Raw genomic sequence first — 17,247 nt, 5'->3', positions numbered from 1 at the left:
CAAGTAAAAAGAAGTAAAAGGCATCTAATTAGAATGAAAAATGTGAAATTATCTTTATTCACAGATCACATGATCCTATATTTAACAAAAATCCCAAAGAATTTACAAAGAAAAACTTCTAGAGCATATAAACAAATCCAGCAAAGTTATAGGATATATGTTTAACATACAAATATCAGTTCTTTTTCTATACACTAGCTATGAACAACTCAAAAAGGAAATTTAGAAAATAATTCCATTTACAATAGCATCCAAAATAAATAGCTAGGGATAAATTTAACCAAGGAGGTGAAAGGCATGTAAAATGAACTAAAACACATTGCTGAAAAAAATTAAAGAAAATCTAAACAGATGGAAAGACATCCTATGTTCACAGATTAGATTGCTAAAATGGTGTTACTCCCTGCAATGATATAAGATCCAATTCAATCCCTATCAAGATCCCAATGGCTTTTTTGCAGATATGGTAAAGCTGATCTTCAAATACATACAGAATTACAAGGGACTTCTAGTAGCCAGAACAATCTTGAAAAAGAACAGCAAAAAGCAGGAGTTCTACTTCCAGATTTCAAAGTTACTACAAAGCTACAGTAATCAAAACTGTGTGGTACTGTCATAAGGACAGAGCTATAGATTAATGCACTGGAATTAAGAGTCTAGAAATAAACCTATGCATTGATTTTTGACAAAGGTGCCAAGATCATTCAGTGGCAAAGAATAGTCTCTTTAACAAACGGTGCAGGGGTAAATGTATATCTACATGCAAAGAATGATGATGGACCCTTACCTTATATCATTCATAAAAATTAACACAAAATGGACCAAAGACCTAAATATAAGGGGAGAAACTATAACTCTCAGAAGAAAACATAGAGACAAATATGCATGACCTTGCTTTTGCCAACGGTTTCTTGTATATGACAACAAATGCATGAGCGACAAAATTAAAATAAGTTGTACTTCATCAAAATTAAAACTTTTGTGCAGGAAAGGACACTGTCAGGAGAGCTGAAAGGCAACTCACAGAATAGGAGAAAATATTTGCAAATCACATATATGATAAGAGTTTACTCTCTAGAATATATAAAGAACACTTACAACTCAACAACAACAACAACAACAAAACAACTCAGTTAAAAAATAGGCAAATGACTTCAACAGGCCTTTCTCCAAGAAGATATACAAGTGGCCAATAAGCACATGGAAAGATGTTCAATGTTATTAGTTCTTAGGGAAATTCAAGTAAAAACACAATGAGACATCACTTCATACCCACTGGGATTACTATAATAATAATAATCAAAGAAAACAACAAGTGTTGAAGAGGCTGGAGAAACTGGAATATTTGTACATTGCTGGTGGGAATGCAAAGTGGTGTGGTCACATGGAAACCAGTTTGGCATTTCTTCCAAAAGTTAATCATAGAAGTTCCATATGATCCAGCAATTCCACCACTAGGAATATACCTAAAACAACTGAACACAGATCAAACAAATACTTGTACATGCATGTTCCTATTAGCATTATTCCCAATAGCTAAAAATAGAAGCAATGCAAATGTCCATCAACAGATGAATGGTTAAACAAATTGTGGCATAGTTATATGATGGAATATTATTCAGTAAAAAAAGGAATGAAGTACTCACACATGCTACAGCATAGATGAACCTCAAAAACGTTATCCTAAGTGAAAAAAGCCAGACAGAGAACACACATATTGTATGATTCCATTTATATGAACTATTTACAATAGGTAAATCCATAGAAACAGCTAATTAGTGGTTGCCAGGAGCAGTGTGGAGGGGGGAACAAGGAGTGACCGCTGAATGGGTACTGGATCGCCTCCGGTGATGGCGAAAAACGTGTGGAATAGATGGTGGTGGTGTTTGCACAGTGTCAGTGTACTTAGTACCACTCAATTGCATACTTTAAAATGGTAAATTTTGTGTATGTTTATTTTACCATAATAAAAAGAAAAAAATTAATTATACAGTTAAAAATGCTTTTTATAAATATTTAAAGCAATACATCAGTAAACAGAAATATTAATGAACTATGAGAATACACAAAGCTCAAGTTAATTCAATTCAACAACCACGTACTTAGTGTCTGCTCTGAATAAATTGCTGTGGAATATATAAACATCAAGAAGACCTGACCGTTGCCTGAAATAACTTATAATAGAAGCAGCAGAGGAAATAATTGGCTAAACAAGTTTAATCCATGCCTACTCTATTTGCCAGACACTGTTTTAGGTCTTTGAGACATAGTGAACCAAACAGAGGTAAGATTTATTAATGCTAATGAGGGGGCCAATAAGTTCTTTTTGATCTGAATCGCAGTGTATGATTAGGAATTAAAACTCTTTCAGGACCGGCAGTATATATAGCTACCACTCACTTTTTGTACCTCTAGGGGTTAACTGGGAAGCTACTATCCCACTGGTAGTACGGGCTGCCGGCAGGTAGGGCCCTATATAACAGTTTGAAACGGAAAAAACAGGCTTGTGCCACAAATTACTGTTTTCACATATCGTATGAAGTGGTGCTGAAGCACCGAATTTTTGGTAGGAAAAACATGAATTTTGAAAATTTTTATTTGGTACACGTATGTATCTCTGGACTCTGGGGGTAGAATTTGTGTTCACAAGGCATATACATGTGTACCTCTGGACTCTGAGGTTATGATTTGTGGAATGAGGCATAAAATAAAAACAATATTACCTCTCAAATGTTCAGACACACTCAATGATTCAGCATGCCCTCCATTACTGAAAACACACAGTAACAACAAAAAACTAAAAGGAAAAAATAATTGGGTCATGAAAGGGTTAAACAGGCAGAGAGGTGATTCAGGCATTCCCAGTGAAGCAAAGAGCCTGAGCACATGCAGAGAAGGAAGTATATAATGTGTGTTCTGAGATAACTTGTAAAGTATGCAGTGCTCCAAAATAAAAACATATAAAGCCTATCAACTATATATATTATGCATATATTATCATGAGGGTAATAATAATTCAAAGTATAACCTTGTGATGTTAGTGAGGAAGTATTCTAGTAAGAAGGGTTTTAAGTGAGATTTAGTAGGAGTTAAAGACATAGAACAGCAGAGAATGTGGGTAGTTCTGTCTCTCCTTTCTGACTTAGTTTTGGTCTTACTCTTTGCCTTAAAAGAGAGGCTATTTAACCTCCACTTATAGGCTCAGCCATTCCCCAGTCTCTAAGACTTGTACTAACCATATATCCAACAACGGACTTACTACCTTTATGGTCCCTCATATTCCTTACCCATCTTCCCTTTCTGGTGAAAGCAATGTTTCTAAGCTACAAACCTGCATATAAAATTGTTCCACAGCTTCCCACTGTTCTCAGCATAAATTATAAACTTCATGGTACGACTTCTCCAAAGCCTTTTATAACTTAACTTTTTGATTATTCCTCCAGCCTCATCTTTTGCCATTGTTTATTCTCCTCTGCTGAACTTATACAGGTATTCCCTGCTTTCAAGCCTCCTGGTTTTACTTACTATTAGAACAGTCTTCTCTCATTCTCTTCACAGCCCTTCATATCTCCTACTCTGCTCAGATTAGCTGTAACTTACCTTTTCCCCACTCCCAAGATAGGATTAGGTACCATTCTATTGGGTGAACAGCACCTTAATCATAACATCTCCCTTCTTACTTATGCTGTATTGGAAGTTCCAAGTTTGTCTGTATCCCTACTGGAGTATAAGATTGAAGGTAAGGACCTTGCAATCACCACTGTATTATCAGTTTTGATAAAAACACCTGGCATATGAATATTTTGATTGAATAAATGAATGGAGTTACTACATCACCTGGAACATCTTGGTTGTAAATAATTAAAACACAAGTTTAGGTATCACTGAAATAACAACACACTCAACACCAAAACTCACTGACCGGTCCACAGTTTTAGAAGGAACTTGACTGCTGCTCTGCACAGAGATGAATACACACCTGTGAGAATGGACAAAGCTGTGGTCTTTCCTGCCCCATTATGTCCTAGAAGAACAGTGATTTGCCCCTGATATAAATTCCAAGATAAGTCGTTTACAGCTACTTTGTCTCTGTATTCCTGTGAGATAAAAGAAAGAATAATTCTATAGCTTTCACTATTACTTACAAAAGTCAAATACTCACTTCCTTAGAAGAAACAGCACTATATCAGCAAACTCATGCTGTAAAAAAAGGCTGCTGTTATGAAAAAGAATAATATTTGGAGGCACATTAATTTGTGTATTAGTTACATTAAGTGTGGAGGTGCAATGTTAATGTGTATTTACCTGTGTTTGGTCAGGAAAACAGAAACCTCTCTATACTCTGGGTATGAAAGGCTTTACACAGCAATTAAGAGGCTAACTCAACTGTAGAAAGAACTTAAGAAGCTCATAGAAGCTGCGACCAGTGATCAGAAAAGCTGACATCATGATCTCAGCTAGAAGCTTGGTGATTAGCAAGAGCATGTCTGGAAGCTCTTGATATTCTAAGCAGAGGTTGGCAAACTAAAATCTACCCTATAATCTGTTTTTATATGGTCAGTGAGCTAAGAATTGTTTATACATATTTAAAGGGCTGTTAAAAAATATATGCAACAGATACTGTATGTTGCCCACAAAGCCTAAAATATTTACTGTCTGGTCCTTTTCAGTAAAAGTTTGCTGACCATTCTAAAGTAACTCCGGGAAACTTCTATATTTCAGTCTGCAATTGGAAAGCCTGTGGTTCTGAAGAAATTACCAAGTTTAATATCAAATCTGCCTATGTGAGCCTGTCATCGGCAAATTTTAACCAGAAACCAAACAGGGACCGGGATTCAGGGGAATGCAGTTCCTTGGTTTGTTTTTGCAAAGTAGGAGGAAGCTTAGAAATAGTTAGTAACCAAAACCAAACCACACCAAACCTGTTGCCGGCGAGTGGATTCTGACTCATGGCAACCCCATGTGTTGTAGAGTAGAATTTCTCCACAGGATTTTCTTGACTGTAATCTTTACAGAAGCAGTTCGCCAAGGCTTTCTTCTGTGGTGCTGCTGGGTGGGTTCAAACCATCAACCTTTCAATTAGCAGTTGAGCACAGACGACGACACACAATCCAAGAGAGTACATCTATAAATTCTCCCTAGGCCTGGGTTTCCCAACTGTGGCACCACTGATGTGTTGAACTGGACAATTTTTTGTTGTTGAGGGTTTTCCTGTGTCTTATAGGATGTTTAGCAGCATCCCAGGCTTCTACTCACGATGTCATTAACAAGCTTCTCCCACCTCCTCCCTCGTTGTGATAACCAAAAATGTCTTCAGATATTGCCAAATGTCATCTAGGAGACAAAGCCATCCCCAGCTGGAAATCACTGCCCTAGGCAATATAATTTTCTCACATTAATTCGATTACATTGTGTTGCTGGGTGCCGTCAAGTCGATTTTGACCCACAGCAACCCCATGTGACAAAGTAGAACTGCCCGATAAGGTTTTGAAGTGTAATTGAAGCAGACCACCAGGTCTTTCTCCTGTAGAGCCACTGGGTGGGTATGACCCACCAACCTTTAGATTAGTAGTCAAGTGCTTAATTGTTGTGCCACCAGGGCTCTTTGATTACATTATAGATACCGATACTACAATCTGTTTCAGTCAATATCTCTCCTGTAAGATACAGCTCTGCATCTCAGATGACTATTAGAAACTTAAATTTGAATATTATATAAATATCTCAAATTCAAATACAGTAGTCCCCCTTTTCCACAGTTTCACTTTCCCATGGTCAGCCACAGTCCAAAAATGTTATATGTGTAGCATGATGAAATCTCGCGCCATTCCACTGTCATTCACATAACTTTTATTACAGTATATTGTTATACTTGTTCTATTTTATTATTAGCTATTGTTGTTAATCTCTTACTGTACCTAATTTATAAATTAAACTTTATCATAGGTGTGTATGTATAGGACAAAACATAGTATATATAGGGTTCAGTACTATCCGCAGATAAGGGGGGACTACTGTATGTCTAAAACTCAGCACATCATCATCCTGTGAAAATATACTCTACTACCTAACTCAGTAAATGGTCCCACCATCCACACAGATATACAAACCAGAAACCTGAGTTTTATCCTACATGTCTCACCACCATTAACTACTACATGCAATAAATCACCAAGTCCAACTAATTACTCTGGATGACAGGTGATCATTCATTCATTCAACAAATATTTACTGAATGTACACTAAATAAATGGAACTGTGCTATGTGCTAGGGATATATTAGGAATAACTCATACATAGTTACTGTTTTAATTAATCCTTTGTAAAGGATGATAAGACAAAAAGTAAAGGTACATAAAAATAATCATGGATTATGATCAGCACTATGAACAAAACAAAGGGCCTGAAAAATGGGAGGTCTGATGGTATTAAATATGAAACAGAGGTTTATAATGGACATCAAGGAATAATGGGTAGTGATACCTGCCAGATTGGAAACGAATAAATCAAACCCCATGATCTCCCTGGCTTACTAGCTAGATAGAGTTTCAAAGCCATGGCACAGGGAGGAGGAACTCAGGCAGGGTCAGCACTCTATCTAAGTTGAAGAGATGGAGCTGAGAGTTCACTGAGGTCAAGGCAACTAGAGTTCTTAGCACAGAGTTCTGAAGAAGAGGTGGCTGCTACAGACCAAACTATGAAGATCTGGAGATAGCCTCCCTAGGTTATTCAGGTGAGAACTAATCATACATGTGTGAGGAATCTACTCAAGGATGGGGGAAAAATAATTAGAAAGTATTAAAGGGAACAGTTTCTAGCACCCACACACGGTCAAGGAAGAGTTCTTTTTTCTACCAACCAGACTGGAAAATCTCAAGATTATAGATTATTGGGTAGATTACAAAGAAGGGTCTTGTTTCAGTAGTGTGGAATAACTAACCCTAGGCTAAGCAAAGCAGACCTGAAAGAATCAAACTGTTTACAATTGCTTCCAAGAACAAAGCTCAAGAATACTGATAGGAATAAAAAAATATACAGTACACAAAAAGCTAAAATTCCCAGTACCTGGCATCCAATAAAAAATTACCAGGCATGCAAAGAAGCAGGAAAATATGACCCATAATGAGATTAAGCAATCAACTGAAACCCACCTAGAACTGACACACATTAGAATAGCAGACAAGGATATTAAAATGGTTATTATAAATGTATTTCATATGTTCAGAGATTTAAGTAATGACAGAAAATATTAAAAAAAAAACAAAAACAAAATAGGACTTCTAGAGATGAAAACTATAACTTCTAGAATGAAAATACACTGAATATACTGGATGGGATTGATAGCAGATCCCATCTGCTGTCAGATGCACAAGAATAGTTAACTTGAAGACAGAGCAACACAAATGATAGAAAATAAAACACACAGAGAAAAGAGTACTCAAAAATAAATAAACAGAAAGAACAAAGCAATAATAAGCTGTTATATAACTTCAAGGGGGCATAATAATGAGTCCCTGACATGGGATGGAATAGAAAAATAATTGAAGAAATAATGGTAAAAACTTTTCCAAATTTGATGAAAATAATAAACTACAGAGTTAAGAAGGTCAATGATCTCAAAGGATAAGAAAAATCAAGAAAACTACCCACAAGGAACTTCACAATCAAACTGCACAAAACCAATGATAAAGAAAATGCCTTGAAAGGAGCCAGAGAAAAACAGCAGCAGCAAAAACAAAAAACACTTTACATGCAGAAGGAAGAAAATATGAATTTTGGCAGATTTGCCGTCAGAAATAATGAAAGCGAGAAGAATGAAAGTGAGAAGACAGTGGATCAACATCTTCAACCTAAAATTCTGTATCAAAAAAGCCAAACCTGTTGCTGTTCAGTCAATTCTGACTCATAACGACCCAAAAGGGCAGAGCAGAACTGTCCTACAGGGTTTCCAAGGCTGTAAATCTTTATGGAAGCAGACTGCCACATCTTTCTCCCGCAGAGCAGCTGGTGGGTTTGAACTGCTGGCCTTTTGGTTAGCAGCTGAGAGCTTAACCGCTGAGCCAACACCCAGTGAAAACATCTTTCAGTTGAAGATTAAATAAATACTTTTTCAGGCATAGAAAATATGAAAGTATTAATCACCAGTAGATCTGCACTAGAAGAGATATCAAAGTTGGTCCTTCGGGCAGATGGAAAATAAGACCAGATGGATATCTAGATGTAAACAAAGAAATGAAGAGCATCAGAAATGGTAAATACATTAATAATTATATAACACTTTTTATTATTATCCAAATCTCAAGAATAATTGACAGATCAAGCACAATGATAAAAGTGTATTGCAGGTTTTATAACATATATATAAATAAAATGTATGATAATAATAGCATAAATGCCAGCAGGATAAACATAAAAGTATACTATTGTAAGGTTCTTAAACTGTATGTGAAATTGTAAAATATTATTTGAAGACAGACTGTGATAGGTTAAAATGTATTCTATAAACCCAAGAGAAACCACTAGAATATAAAAACAAAGAGAATAAACAAGAAATGGAGATACAATGGAATCTCGGAAGAAATAGTCAGCTGATCCAAGAAAAGGCAGAAAAACAGAAGAACAAAGAACAGATTAGACAACCAAAAGTCAAATAGTGAGATGACAGACACAAATCAAACCAATAATATCACTAATTGCATTAAATGTAGATGACTTAAACATTCTGATTAAAAGACAGAGATTGCCATATTGGATAAAAAGCACAAGTGAACTATAAGCTGCCTACAAGAAATACACACCAAATACAAAAACACAAATATATTAGTATTAAAAGGATGTGAAAAGATAACATGTAAACACAAACTAAATGAATGCTGGAGTGGCTTTAATATTAGACAAAATAGGTTTAAGAGCAAAGAATACTATTAGTAGTAAAGAATGTTATCTAATAATGATAAAGCGGTCAACTTATGAAGAGAATATAACAATTCTAAATGTTTTATTCATCCATTAACAGAAATTCAAAATGAATGAGGCAAAAAGTGATAGAACTGCAAAGAGACATAGACAAATCCACAAGTACAATCAAAGACTTCAGTGCAGAAAAAAATCAGTAGGGGTATAGAATAACTGAACTACATTATAAGCTAATTTGACTTAATTGACGTTTATGTTAATACTCCACTCAACAACAGTAGATCACAAATTTTTTTGAAGTGCTCACAGAATATTTATCTAAACAGATAATATTCTGAGCCACAAAACAAGAATCAATAAATTTAAAAGGATTCAAGTCATACAAAATATCTTCTCTGACCACAGTGGAGTTAAATTAGAAATAAATAACAGAAAGGTCTCTGGAAAATCCCGAAATGATTGGTGAGTAAGTAACACACTTCAAAATATCCCATGAGTCAAAAAGGAAAATGAAAGTATTTTGAACTGAATGAAAATAACAACAAAATTTATGTGATGTCACTAAAGCAATATTTAAAGGGAAATTTATAGTGCTAAACACGCAGATTAGAAAAGAAAACAGGGATTAAATCATTAACTTCAACTTCCACCTCAAAAATCTAGAAAAACTAAGAGCAAATTAAAATTAAACCCTACAAAAATTAGTGAGGGGGGGGGGAAGCTCTTCCCATAACACCTTTGAGTATACCTATTCCATTCCTGAATGATTCTGGAATGCTAGTATTTTAATATTTTTACACTTTGAAAATGAATTGCTAGCTCAGATTTTACATCCTAAACAGTGAAGTTCTTCTCTACTGATTAACCAGTATTACTTTTGAAATGCAATAATATACCTGTATATTGGATGTAGAAATAAAAACAGAACTTCCTTTCTAAACTGGCGAATTTGCTGGGCCTTACGTGTTCTATGTGTTCTTTTGTGCTGGAGTGTTTGCTATATGTTATTTAATCATTCAAACTTGAAAAAGAAAAAAAATTAAACCCTAAGTAAAAGACACAAGATAATAAATATCAGGGTAGGAATCAAGGAAATAGAAAACAACAACAAAAGATATACAGAAAATTAATGAAACTTGATTCTTTGAGAAGATCCATAAAATTGATATACCTCTGGCTAAGGTGATCAGAAAAAAAAGCTCACTGAAGATGCTGCTGTGGAGTCAATTCCGACTATAGGGTCGCTATGAGTTGGAATTGACTTGATAGCAATGGGTTTTTGAATATATTTGGAGGAAAAAGATCAAGGAGAAAGAATGACAACAAATGGCTTCATTATGAAGTCACCGATGGGCTTAAAACCCTGGAAGAACATGATCCATGTTTTGAAAAGATCATTCTGAGTATGTGTGTGCGTTAGGCGCCATCCAGTCGGTTCCGACTCATAGTGACCCTATGTACCACAGAACGAAATGCTGCCCAGTCCTGCGCCATCCTCACAATAGTTGTCATGCTTGAGCCCATTGTTGCAGCCACTGTGTCAATCCATCTCATTGAGGGTCTTCCTCTTTTTTGCTGACCTTCTATGTTGGTTGAAGTCCAAATATATTGGTCACATGTATTGATGTGTTTCTCAAACACATCAATATCTTTCTCACGTCTGGGTCTTTGAATTTGCTGTTCTGCCTACTTTGTGTTCTCTGCCCTTGGCTTTTCAAACAATTGACTCTCCTCATTCTTTAGGTCTCACCTCAAATGTCATCTCTTCAGAAAGGCCTTCCTTTAACTACACTTAGTCTTATCCTCCCTGCTCCACTCCCCAAATGTTAATTCCATCACCCAATTTATCTTCTTTATAGCATTTATTACAAGATTCAAATCATTGTTGCCAAGCCCATTAACAGGAGACTCAAAACAATGCATAACTTATGGAGCAAATAAGACAATATCTGAAAAAAGAAATGTGTATTTCTATATTCTATTCATCACAACTCCAACAGGGCCCTACCTCTTAAAATGAGTCTATATTGATTATGACCCTTTATTAAGCATCTCATTTGTTTTCTTGAAATGATCAGTTACAAACAATTCCAATGTACAGTACGTGGCTTTCAGTTCCTGGAGGAAAAAGAGACCTTTGTAACATTACCTTGTACAAATGTTTCACTTGGATACCTGCCACCAGATCAGTAGGTTCAGCCTCAAAATAATTGTCTTCAGTTGTCTCACATCTTGTTCTTTCTTTCCTTTCTTGTCCAATTCCTGGACTCCCAAACCAGTAAGAGCGCTATAGAGAAAACCAAAATGTAGTTACCAAAAGAAGCATTAAGAAATAAAGCACTCTATCTGAACAGACCTATAACAGGTAAAGTGATTGAATCAGTAATTAAAATTCTTCCTACAAATCAATGCCAAGGACCAGATTACTTCACTGGTAAATTCTACCAAACATTTAAAGAATTTACACCAGTCCTTCTCTAACTCCTCCAAAAAACTGAAGAGGAAGGAATATTTCATAACTCATTCTATGAGGCCATCATTACCCTTATATCTAAGCCAGACAAAGACATCACGAAAAAACTATAGACCAATACCCCTTATGCATATAGATGTAAATATTCTCAACAAAATACTAGCAAACTGAATCCAACAGCACATTAATCCCAAGTGGGATTTATCTCAGGAATGCAATGGTGGTTCAAGAGATGAAAATCAATCAAAGCAGTACACCACACTAATAGAATGAAAGGAAAACAAACGAACAAACACATGATCATCTCAATTGATGTGGAAAAAGCACTGGACAAAATCCAACAAACTCTCATGGTAAATACTCAACAAACTAGGAAGAGAAGGGACATTGCTCAACATGAGAAACCACATTTATTAAAAAAACCCATACCTAACATCGTACTCAATGGTGAAAGACTGAAAGCTTTTCCCCTAAGATCATGAACAAGACAAGACACCCACCATTGCCAATTTTATTTAACATTATACTGAAAGTTTAAGCCAGACCTACTAGGCAATTAAAAGAAATAAAAGGTATCCAATTAGAAAAGAAGATGTAAAATTATCTTTATTCACAAATATGATCCTCTATATATAAAATCCCAAAGAACCTACAAAAAAAAAAAAAAAAAAGAAAGAAACTATTGGAACTAATAAACTTAGCAAAGTTGCAGGATACACATTCAACACACAAAATCAGTTGTGTTTCTATACACTAGCAATGAACAACCTAAAAATGAAATTAAGAAAACAATTCCACTTACAGTAGCATCCAAAATAAAATAGCCAGGAATAAATTTATCCAAGGAGGTGAAAGACTTGTACACCAAACAGTATAAAACACTGCTAAAAGGAATTACTGAAGACCAAAAGAAACAGAAAAATATCATCTGCTCATGAACTGAAAGACGTAATATTGTTAAGATGTCAAAACTACCCAAAGCAATCTATAGATTCAATGCAACCTATCAAAATTCTCGTGCCTTTTTTGTGGAAATGGAAAAGCCAATTCTCAAATTCATATGGAACTGCAGGAGGCCCTCAACAGTCAAGACAATATTTATCTATTTATTTTTGGTGGCAATTTATACAATCAAACATATATCCATTCAACAGTTTCTATATGTACAGTTCAATGACATTGGTTACGTACTTCACATTGTGTTAGCATTCTAACTATTTCTACCCATATTGTTTCACCACCATTAATCTAGACTTTGCTTCCTAAAGTTCTCATCTGTGCTTTAGATAAACAGTGGTCAATTTGAATTCACATAGATAATTCTTTAAAAGAGCATAATGTTCAAGGCAAACATTCTTTATTAACTGAGCCAAACTGTTGTTCAGTTTAACAATGGCTTCATGGGATAGTTTTGGCTCAAAGTTTAAAGATTATTTCTGGGCATTAGTTTTGGGGGTTCCCACAGTCTCAATGGAGCCAGTTTAAGTCTGGTTTCCATATGAGTTTGAAGTTTTGTTCCATGCTTTCCCTTCTGATCAGGATCCATCTGTTGGGTCCTTGATCAAAATGTTCAGTAATGGTCGCCGGGCACCATCCATTTCTTCTGGTTTCATGGTGAAGGAGACAGTAATTCATGGAGGCAATCAGACCTGCAGTTCATTTCCTTCACTGATTCCTGGATCTCCTTCCCCTGCTGCTCTAGGAAAACAGACACCAACTGTTGTACCTTGGGTGGCCATTTGCAAGCTTTTAAGACCACGGGAGCTATTCATTGAACTAGTAGGTAGAACAGAAACTCTAAAAACCATGTTAGGCCAATTGACTGGAGACATGAAGCCATAACCCTAAACCTTCGAACCAAGAAAACTAGTCCAATGAGGCATTTAGTTGAACCTAAGTAGTATCAAACAATGCAGCCTTTTTTTTGGTGGGGGTGAGGGTTGATGTTGTGGTTTAAAATCATATATTTTATTTGTTCCTGGTGTACAGATTAGTGGTGATAGCTACATTAGTCAAGTTATGTAACCATTAACCTTAGCTGATGCCAATTTTCCCATCACCATAGACAAAAGTTCACTACTTCCTACAGAATGATTACCCCTCTGGCTCCCTGCTCCTGTCCCTGGTAACCACTAGTAACCACTGGTCTCGGTATAATTACCTATTCTTGTCATTTCATATAAGTGAGATCATACAGTATCGGTCCTTTTGTGACTGACTTATTTCACTCAGCACGTATCAGGACTTCATTTTTTTTCGAGGCTCATCCATGTTGCAGCATGTATCAGAAGTTCAGTTTGCTTTAAGGATGACTAGTATTTCATTGTACATATGAACCACAATGTGTTTATCCATTCATATGTTGATGGGCACTTGGGTTGTTTCCACCTTTTTGCTATTGTGAATAATGCTGCAATGAATATTGGTGTACTTATGTCTGTGTCATTACTTTTTGGTCCCTAGAGCATGTATCTAGGTGTGGAATTACTGGGTTATATGGTAGTCTTATTTCTGATTTTTTGAGGAATTGTCATACTGTTTTCCACAGTGGTTGTACCATTTTACATTCCCAGCAGTGGATAAGGGTACTGATCTCTCCATACCCTCGTCAACATTTGCTGTTTTCTGTATTTTTGATCACTGCCATTCTAGCAGGGGTGAGGTGGTACCTCATTGTACTTTTGATTTGCATCTCCCTAATTGGAACCTTGGTGGCTCAGTGGTTAAGAGCTTGGCTGCTAACCAAAAGTCAGCAGTTCGAATCCACCAGCCGCTCCCTGGAAACCCTACGGGGCAGTTCTACTCTGTCCTGTAGGGTCACTATGAATCAGAATTGACTCAACAGCAATGAGTTTTGGGATTTAATGGCTAAAGAGACTGAACATCTTTTTATGTGTTTGATGGCCACTTGAATATCCTCTTGGGTGAAATGTCTGTTCATATCATTTGTCCATTTTTGATCAGGTTATTTATCTTTTTATTGTTAAGTTTTAGAAGTTTTATATATATTTTGGATGTTAGACCCTTATCAGATATATTGTCCCCGAAGAATTTTTCCCAGTCTGTATGTTGTCTTTTTACTCTTATGACAGTCTTTTGATGAACAGAGTATTTAATATTTATGAGATTCCAGTTATCTATTTTGTCTTCTGCTGCTCATGTACTTGTAGTTGTATTTGATAATCTATCATTAAAAAAAAACTGTCCCATAGTTTCACCCCTATGTTTTCTTCCAAGAATTTTATGGCTTCACCTTTAACATTTAGTCCCTGATCCATTTTGAATTAGTTTTCGTGTATGGGTGTGAGGTATGGGTCATGCTTCATTTTTCTGTGTGTGGAAATCCAATTTTGCCAGCATCATTTGTTGGAGAGGCTCTTCCTTCCCAATGGAGTGAACTTAGCACCCTTGTAAAAAACCAGTTGTCCACAGATGTATTGATTTATTTCTGATAATCTTTACAGAGGCAGACTGCCACGTCTTTCCCTCACAGAGCAGCTGGTGGGTCTGAACCACTGACCTTTCAGTTAACAGCCCAGAGCTTAACCACTGTGTCACCCAGGCTCCTTCTCAATTTATTACATTGGTCTGTGTGCCTATCATTGAACCAGTACCAGGCTGTTTTGATTACTGTAGCTGTATAGTATGTTTTGAAACTGGGGAGAGTGAGTCCTCCTACTTTGTTCTTTTGCTTCAAAATTGATATGGCTGTTCAGGGCCTCTTTCCTTTCCATATAAAGTTGAGGATTAGTTTTTCCATTTCTGTAAAGAATGTTGTTGGAATTTTGATCGGGATTGCATTGACTCTATAGGTCAATTTGGGTTAGCACTGATATTGTTACAATATTACATCTTCTAATCCATGAGCATGAAACGTCTTTTCACTTATTAAGGTCTATTTTAGTCTCTTGCAGCAGTGTTTTATAGTTTCATTGTGTAAGTCCTTTACATCCCTGGTTAGGTTTATTCCTTGGTATTGTCTTCTATTAGGTGTTATTGTAAATGGAAGGAGCCCTGGTGGTACAGTGGTTAAAGCGCTTGGCTACTAATCAAAGGTTGGTGGTTTGAACACACCAGCTGCTCTGCAGGAGAAAGACATGGCAGTCGGCTTCCATAAAGATCACAGCCTTGGAAACCCTATAGGGAAGTTCTGCTCTGTCCTATAGGGTCAATATGAGTTGGAATCACAACTTGATGACAATAGGTATTGTGAATGCTATTGTTTTCTTGATTTCCTTTACAGATTTCTCCTTGTTGGTGTATAGAAACCCAAGTGATTTTTGTGTGTTGATACTGTATTCTGCAACTTTGTTGAATTCTTTTATTAGTTCTAGCAGCTTTCTTGTGCATTTCTTGGGATTTTCTGTATTTAAGATCATGTCGTCGTCAAATAGAGAGAGTTTCACTCCTTCTTTCCAATTTGAATACTCTTTCTTGCTTTATTGCTCTGGCTAGAACTTCCAGTACGATATTGAATAGAAGTGGTAACAGTGGGTATCCTTGTCTCATTCCTGTTCTCAGTTTTTCTTCATTGACTATAATGTCGGCAGTTGGTTTCTCATGCTGTTGTTGTTGTTAGGTGCCATTGAGTTGGTTTTGACTCATAGCAACCCCACGTACAACAGAAAGAAACACTGCCCGATCCTGAACCATCATCACAATCGTTGTTATGCTTGAGCTCAATGTTGTAGCCACTGTGTCAGTCCATCTCACTGAGGGTCTTCCTCTTTTCTGCTGACCTTCTACTTTACCAAGCATGATGTCCTTCCCCAGGGACTGGTCCCTCCTAGTAACATGTCCAAAGCACATGAGATGAAATCTCAATCCTTGCTTCTAAGGAGCGTTATGGCTGTACTTCTTTCAAGACAGATTTGTTTGTTCTTCTGCCAGTCCATGGTATATTCAATATTCTTTGCCAACACCATAATTCAAAGGTATCAGTTCTTATTCGGTCTTCCTTATTCATTGTCCAGCTTTCGCATCTATTTTTCATAGATGTCCTTAATCATATTAAGCAATTTCCCTTCTATACTTATCTCATTGAAAAATTTTTTCAGGAAAGGATTTGGATTTTCTCAAATGCCTTTTCTGTGTCTAGTGAGATGATCATGTGGTTCTGTTATTTTGTTTTATTAATGTAGCATATTATATTGATTGATTTTCTAATGTTGAACTATCCTTGCATTCCTGGAAAAAAATCTTACTTGATCATGTGTATAATTCCCTTAATATGCTGTTGTATTTTGCTCCCTAGAATTTTGTTGAGAATTTTTGCATATACATTAATGAGGGATATTGGTCTGCAGTTTTCTTTTCTTGTGATGTCTTTATCTGGCTTTGGTAACAGGGTAATGCCAGCTTTGTAATGAGCTACGGAGTATTCCTTTTACTTCTATGTCAAAAAAATCTCGAAAAAGATGAACAAAATTGGAAGACTCCCACTTCCCGATTTCAAAACTTACTACAAAGCTGCAGTAATCTAAACAGTGTGGTACTGTCATAAATTAAAGATTCAGACCAATACAATAAAATTCAGAGTCCATGTATACACCCATACATCTATGGTCAACTTATTTCTGACAAGTGTGCTGAGACCATTCAGTGGGGAAAAAATAGTCTCTTCAACAACTGGTGCTAGGACACTGGATCTCCACATGCAAAACAATGAAACTGGATGCCTACTTCACACCATATACAAAAATTAACTCAGACCTAAGACCTAAATATAAGAGCTAAAACTATAAAAACTCACAGAAGAAAACATATGGATAAAGTCTCATGATTTTGTGTTTTTTTTCCATGTGAACGTGACTTTTGTTTTAATCATTGATGAAAAGGATTTTTAAAAATACAGTTTT

The 17,247-nt window shown here is 36.1% G+C and overlaps 1 protein-coding gene across 1 annotated transcript in view; it reads right to left on the bottom strand.

Annotated features, from left to right (window-relative positions):
• Nucleotides 1-17,247, bottom strand: part of LOC101344529 (ATP-binding cassette sub-family A member 3-like) — a 233,463-nt gene that overhangs the window by 116,390 nt on the left and 99,826 nt on the right. The window contains exons 10-11 of the mRNA XM_004373452.2: nt 11,066-11,203; nt 3,980-4,097 (exon numbers count right to left, since the gene is read on the bottom strand). Coding sequence (XP_004373509.1) covers nt 3,980-4,097; nt 11,066-11,203 — 256 coding nt within the window. The remainder of the gene's footprint in view (nt 1-3,979; nt 4,098-11,065; nt 11,204-17,247) is intronic.

Source organism: Trichechus manatus, unplaced genomic scaffold, assembly GCF_000243295.1.
Source record: "Trichechus manatus latirostris isolate Lorelei unplaced genomic scaffold, TriManLat1.0 scaffold00024, whole genome shotgun sequence".
NCBI classification, from domain to species: Eukaryota; Metazoa; Chordata; class Mammalia; order Sirenia; family Trichechidae; genus Trichechus; species Trichechus manatus.
Note: the sequence above shows the minus strand (reverse complement) of the source record. Positions and strands in the feature narration are given on the sequence as shown.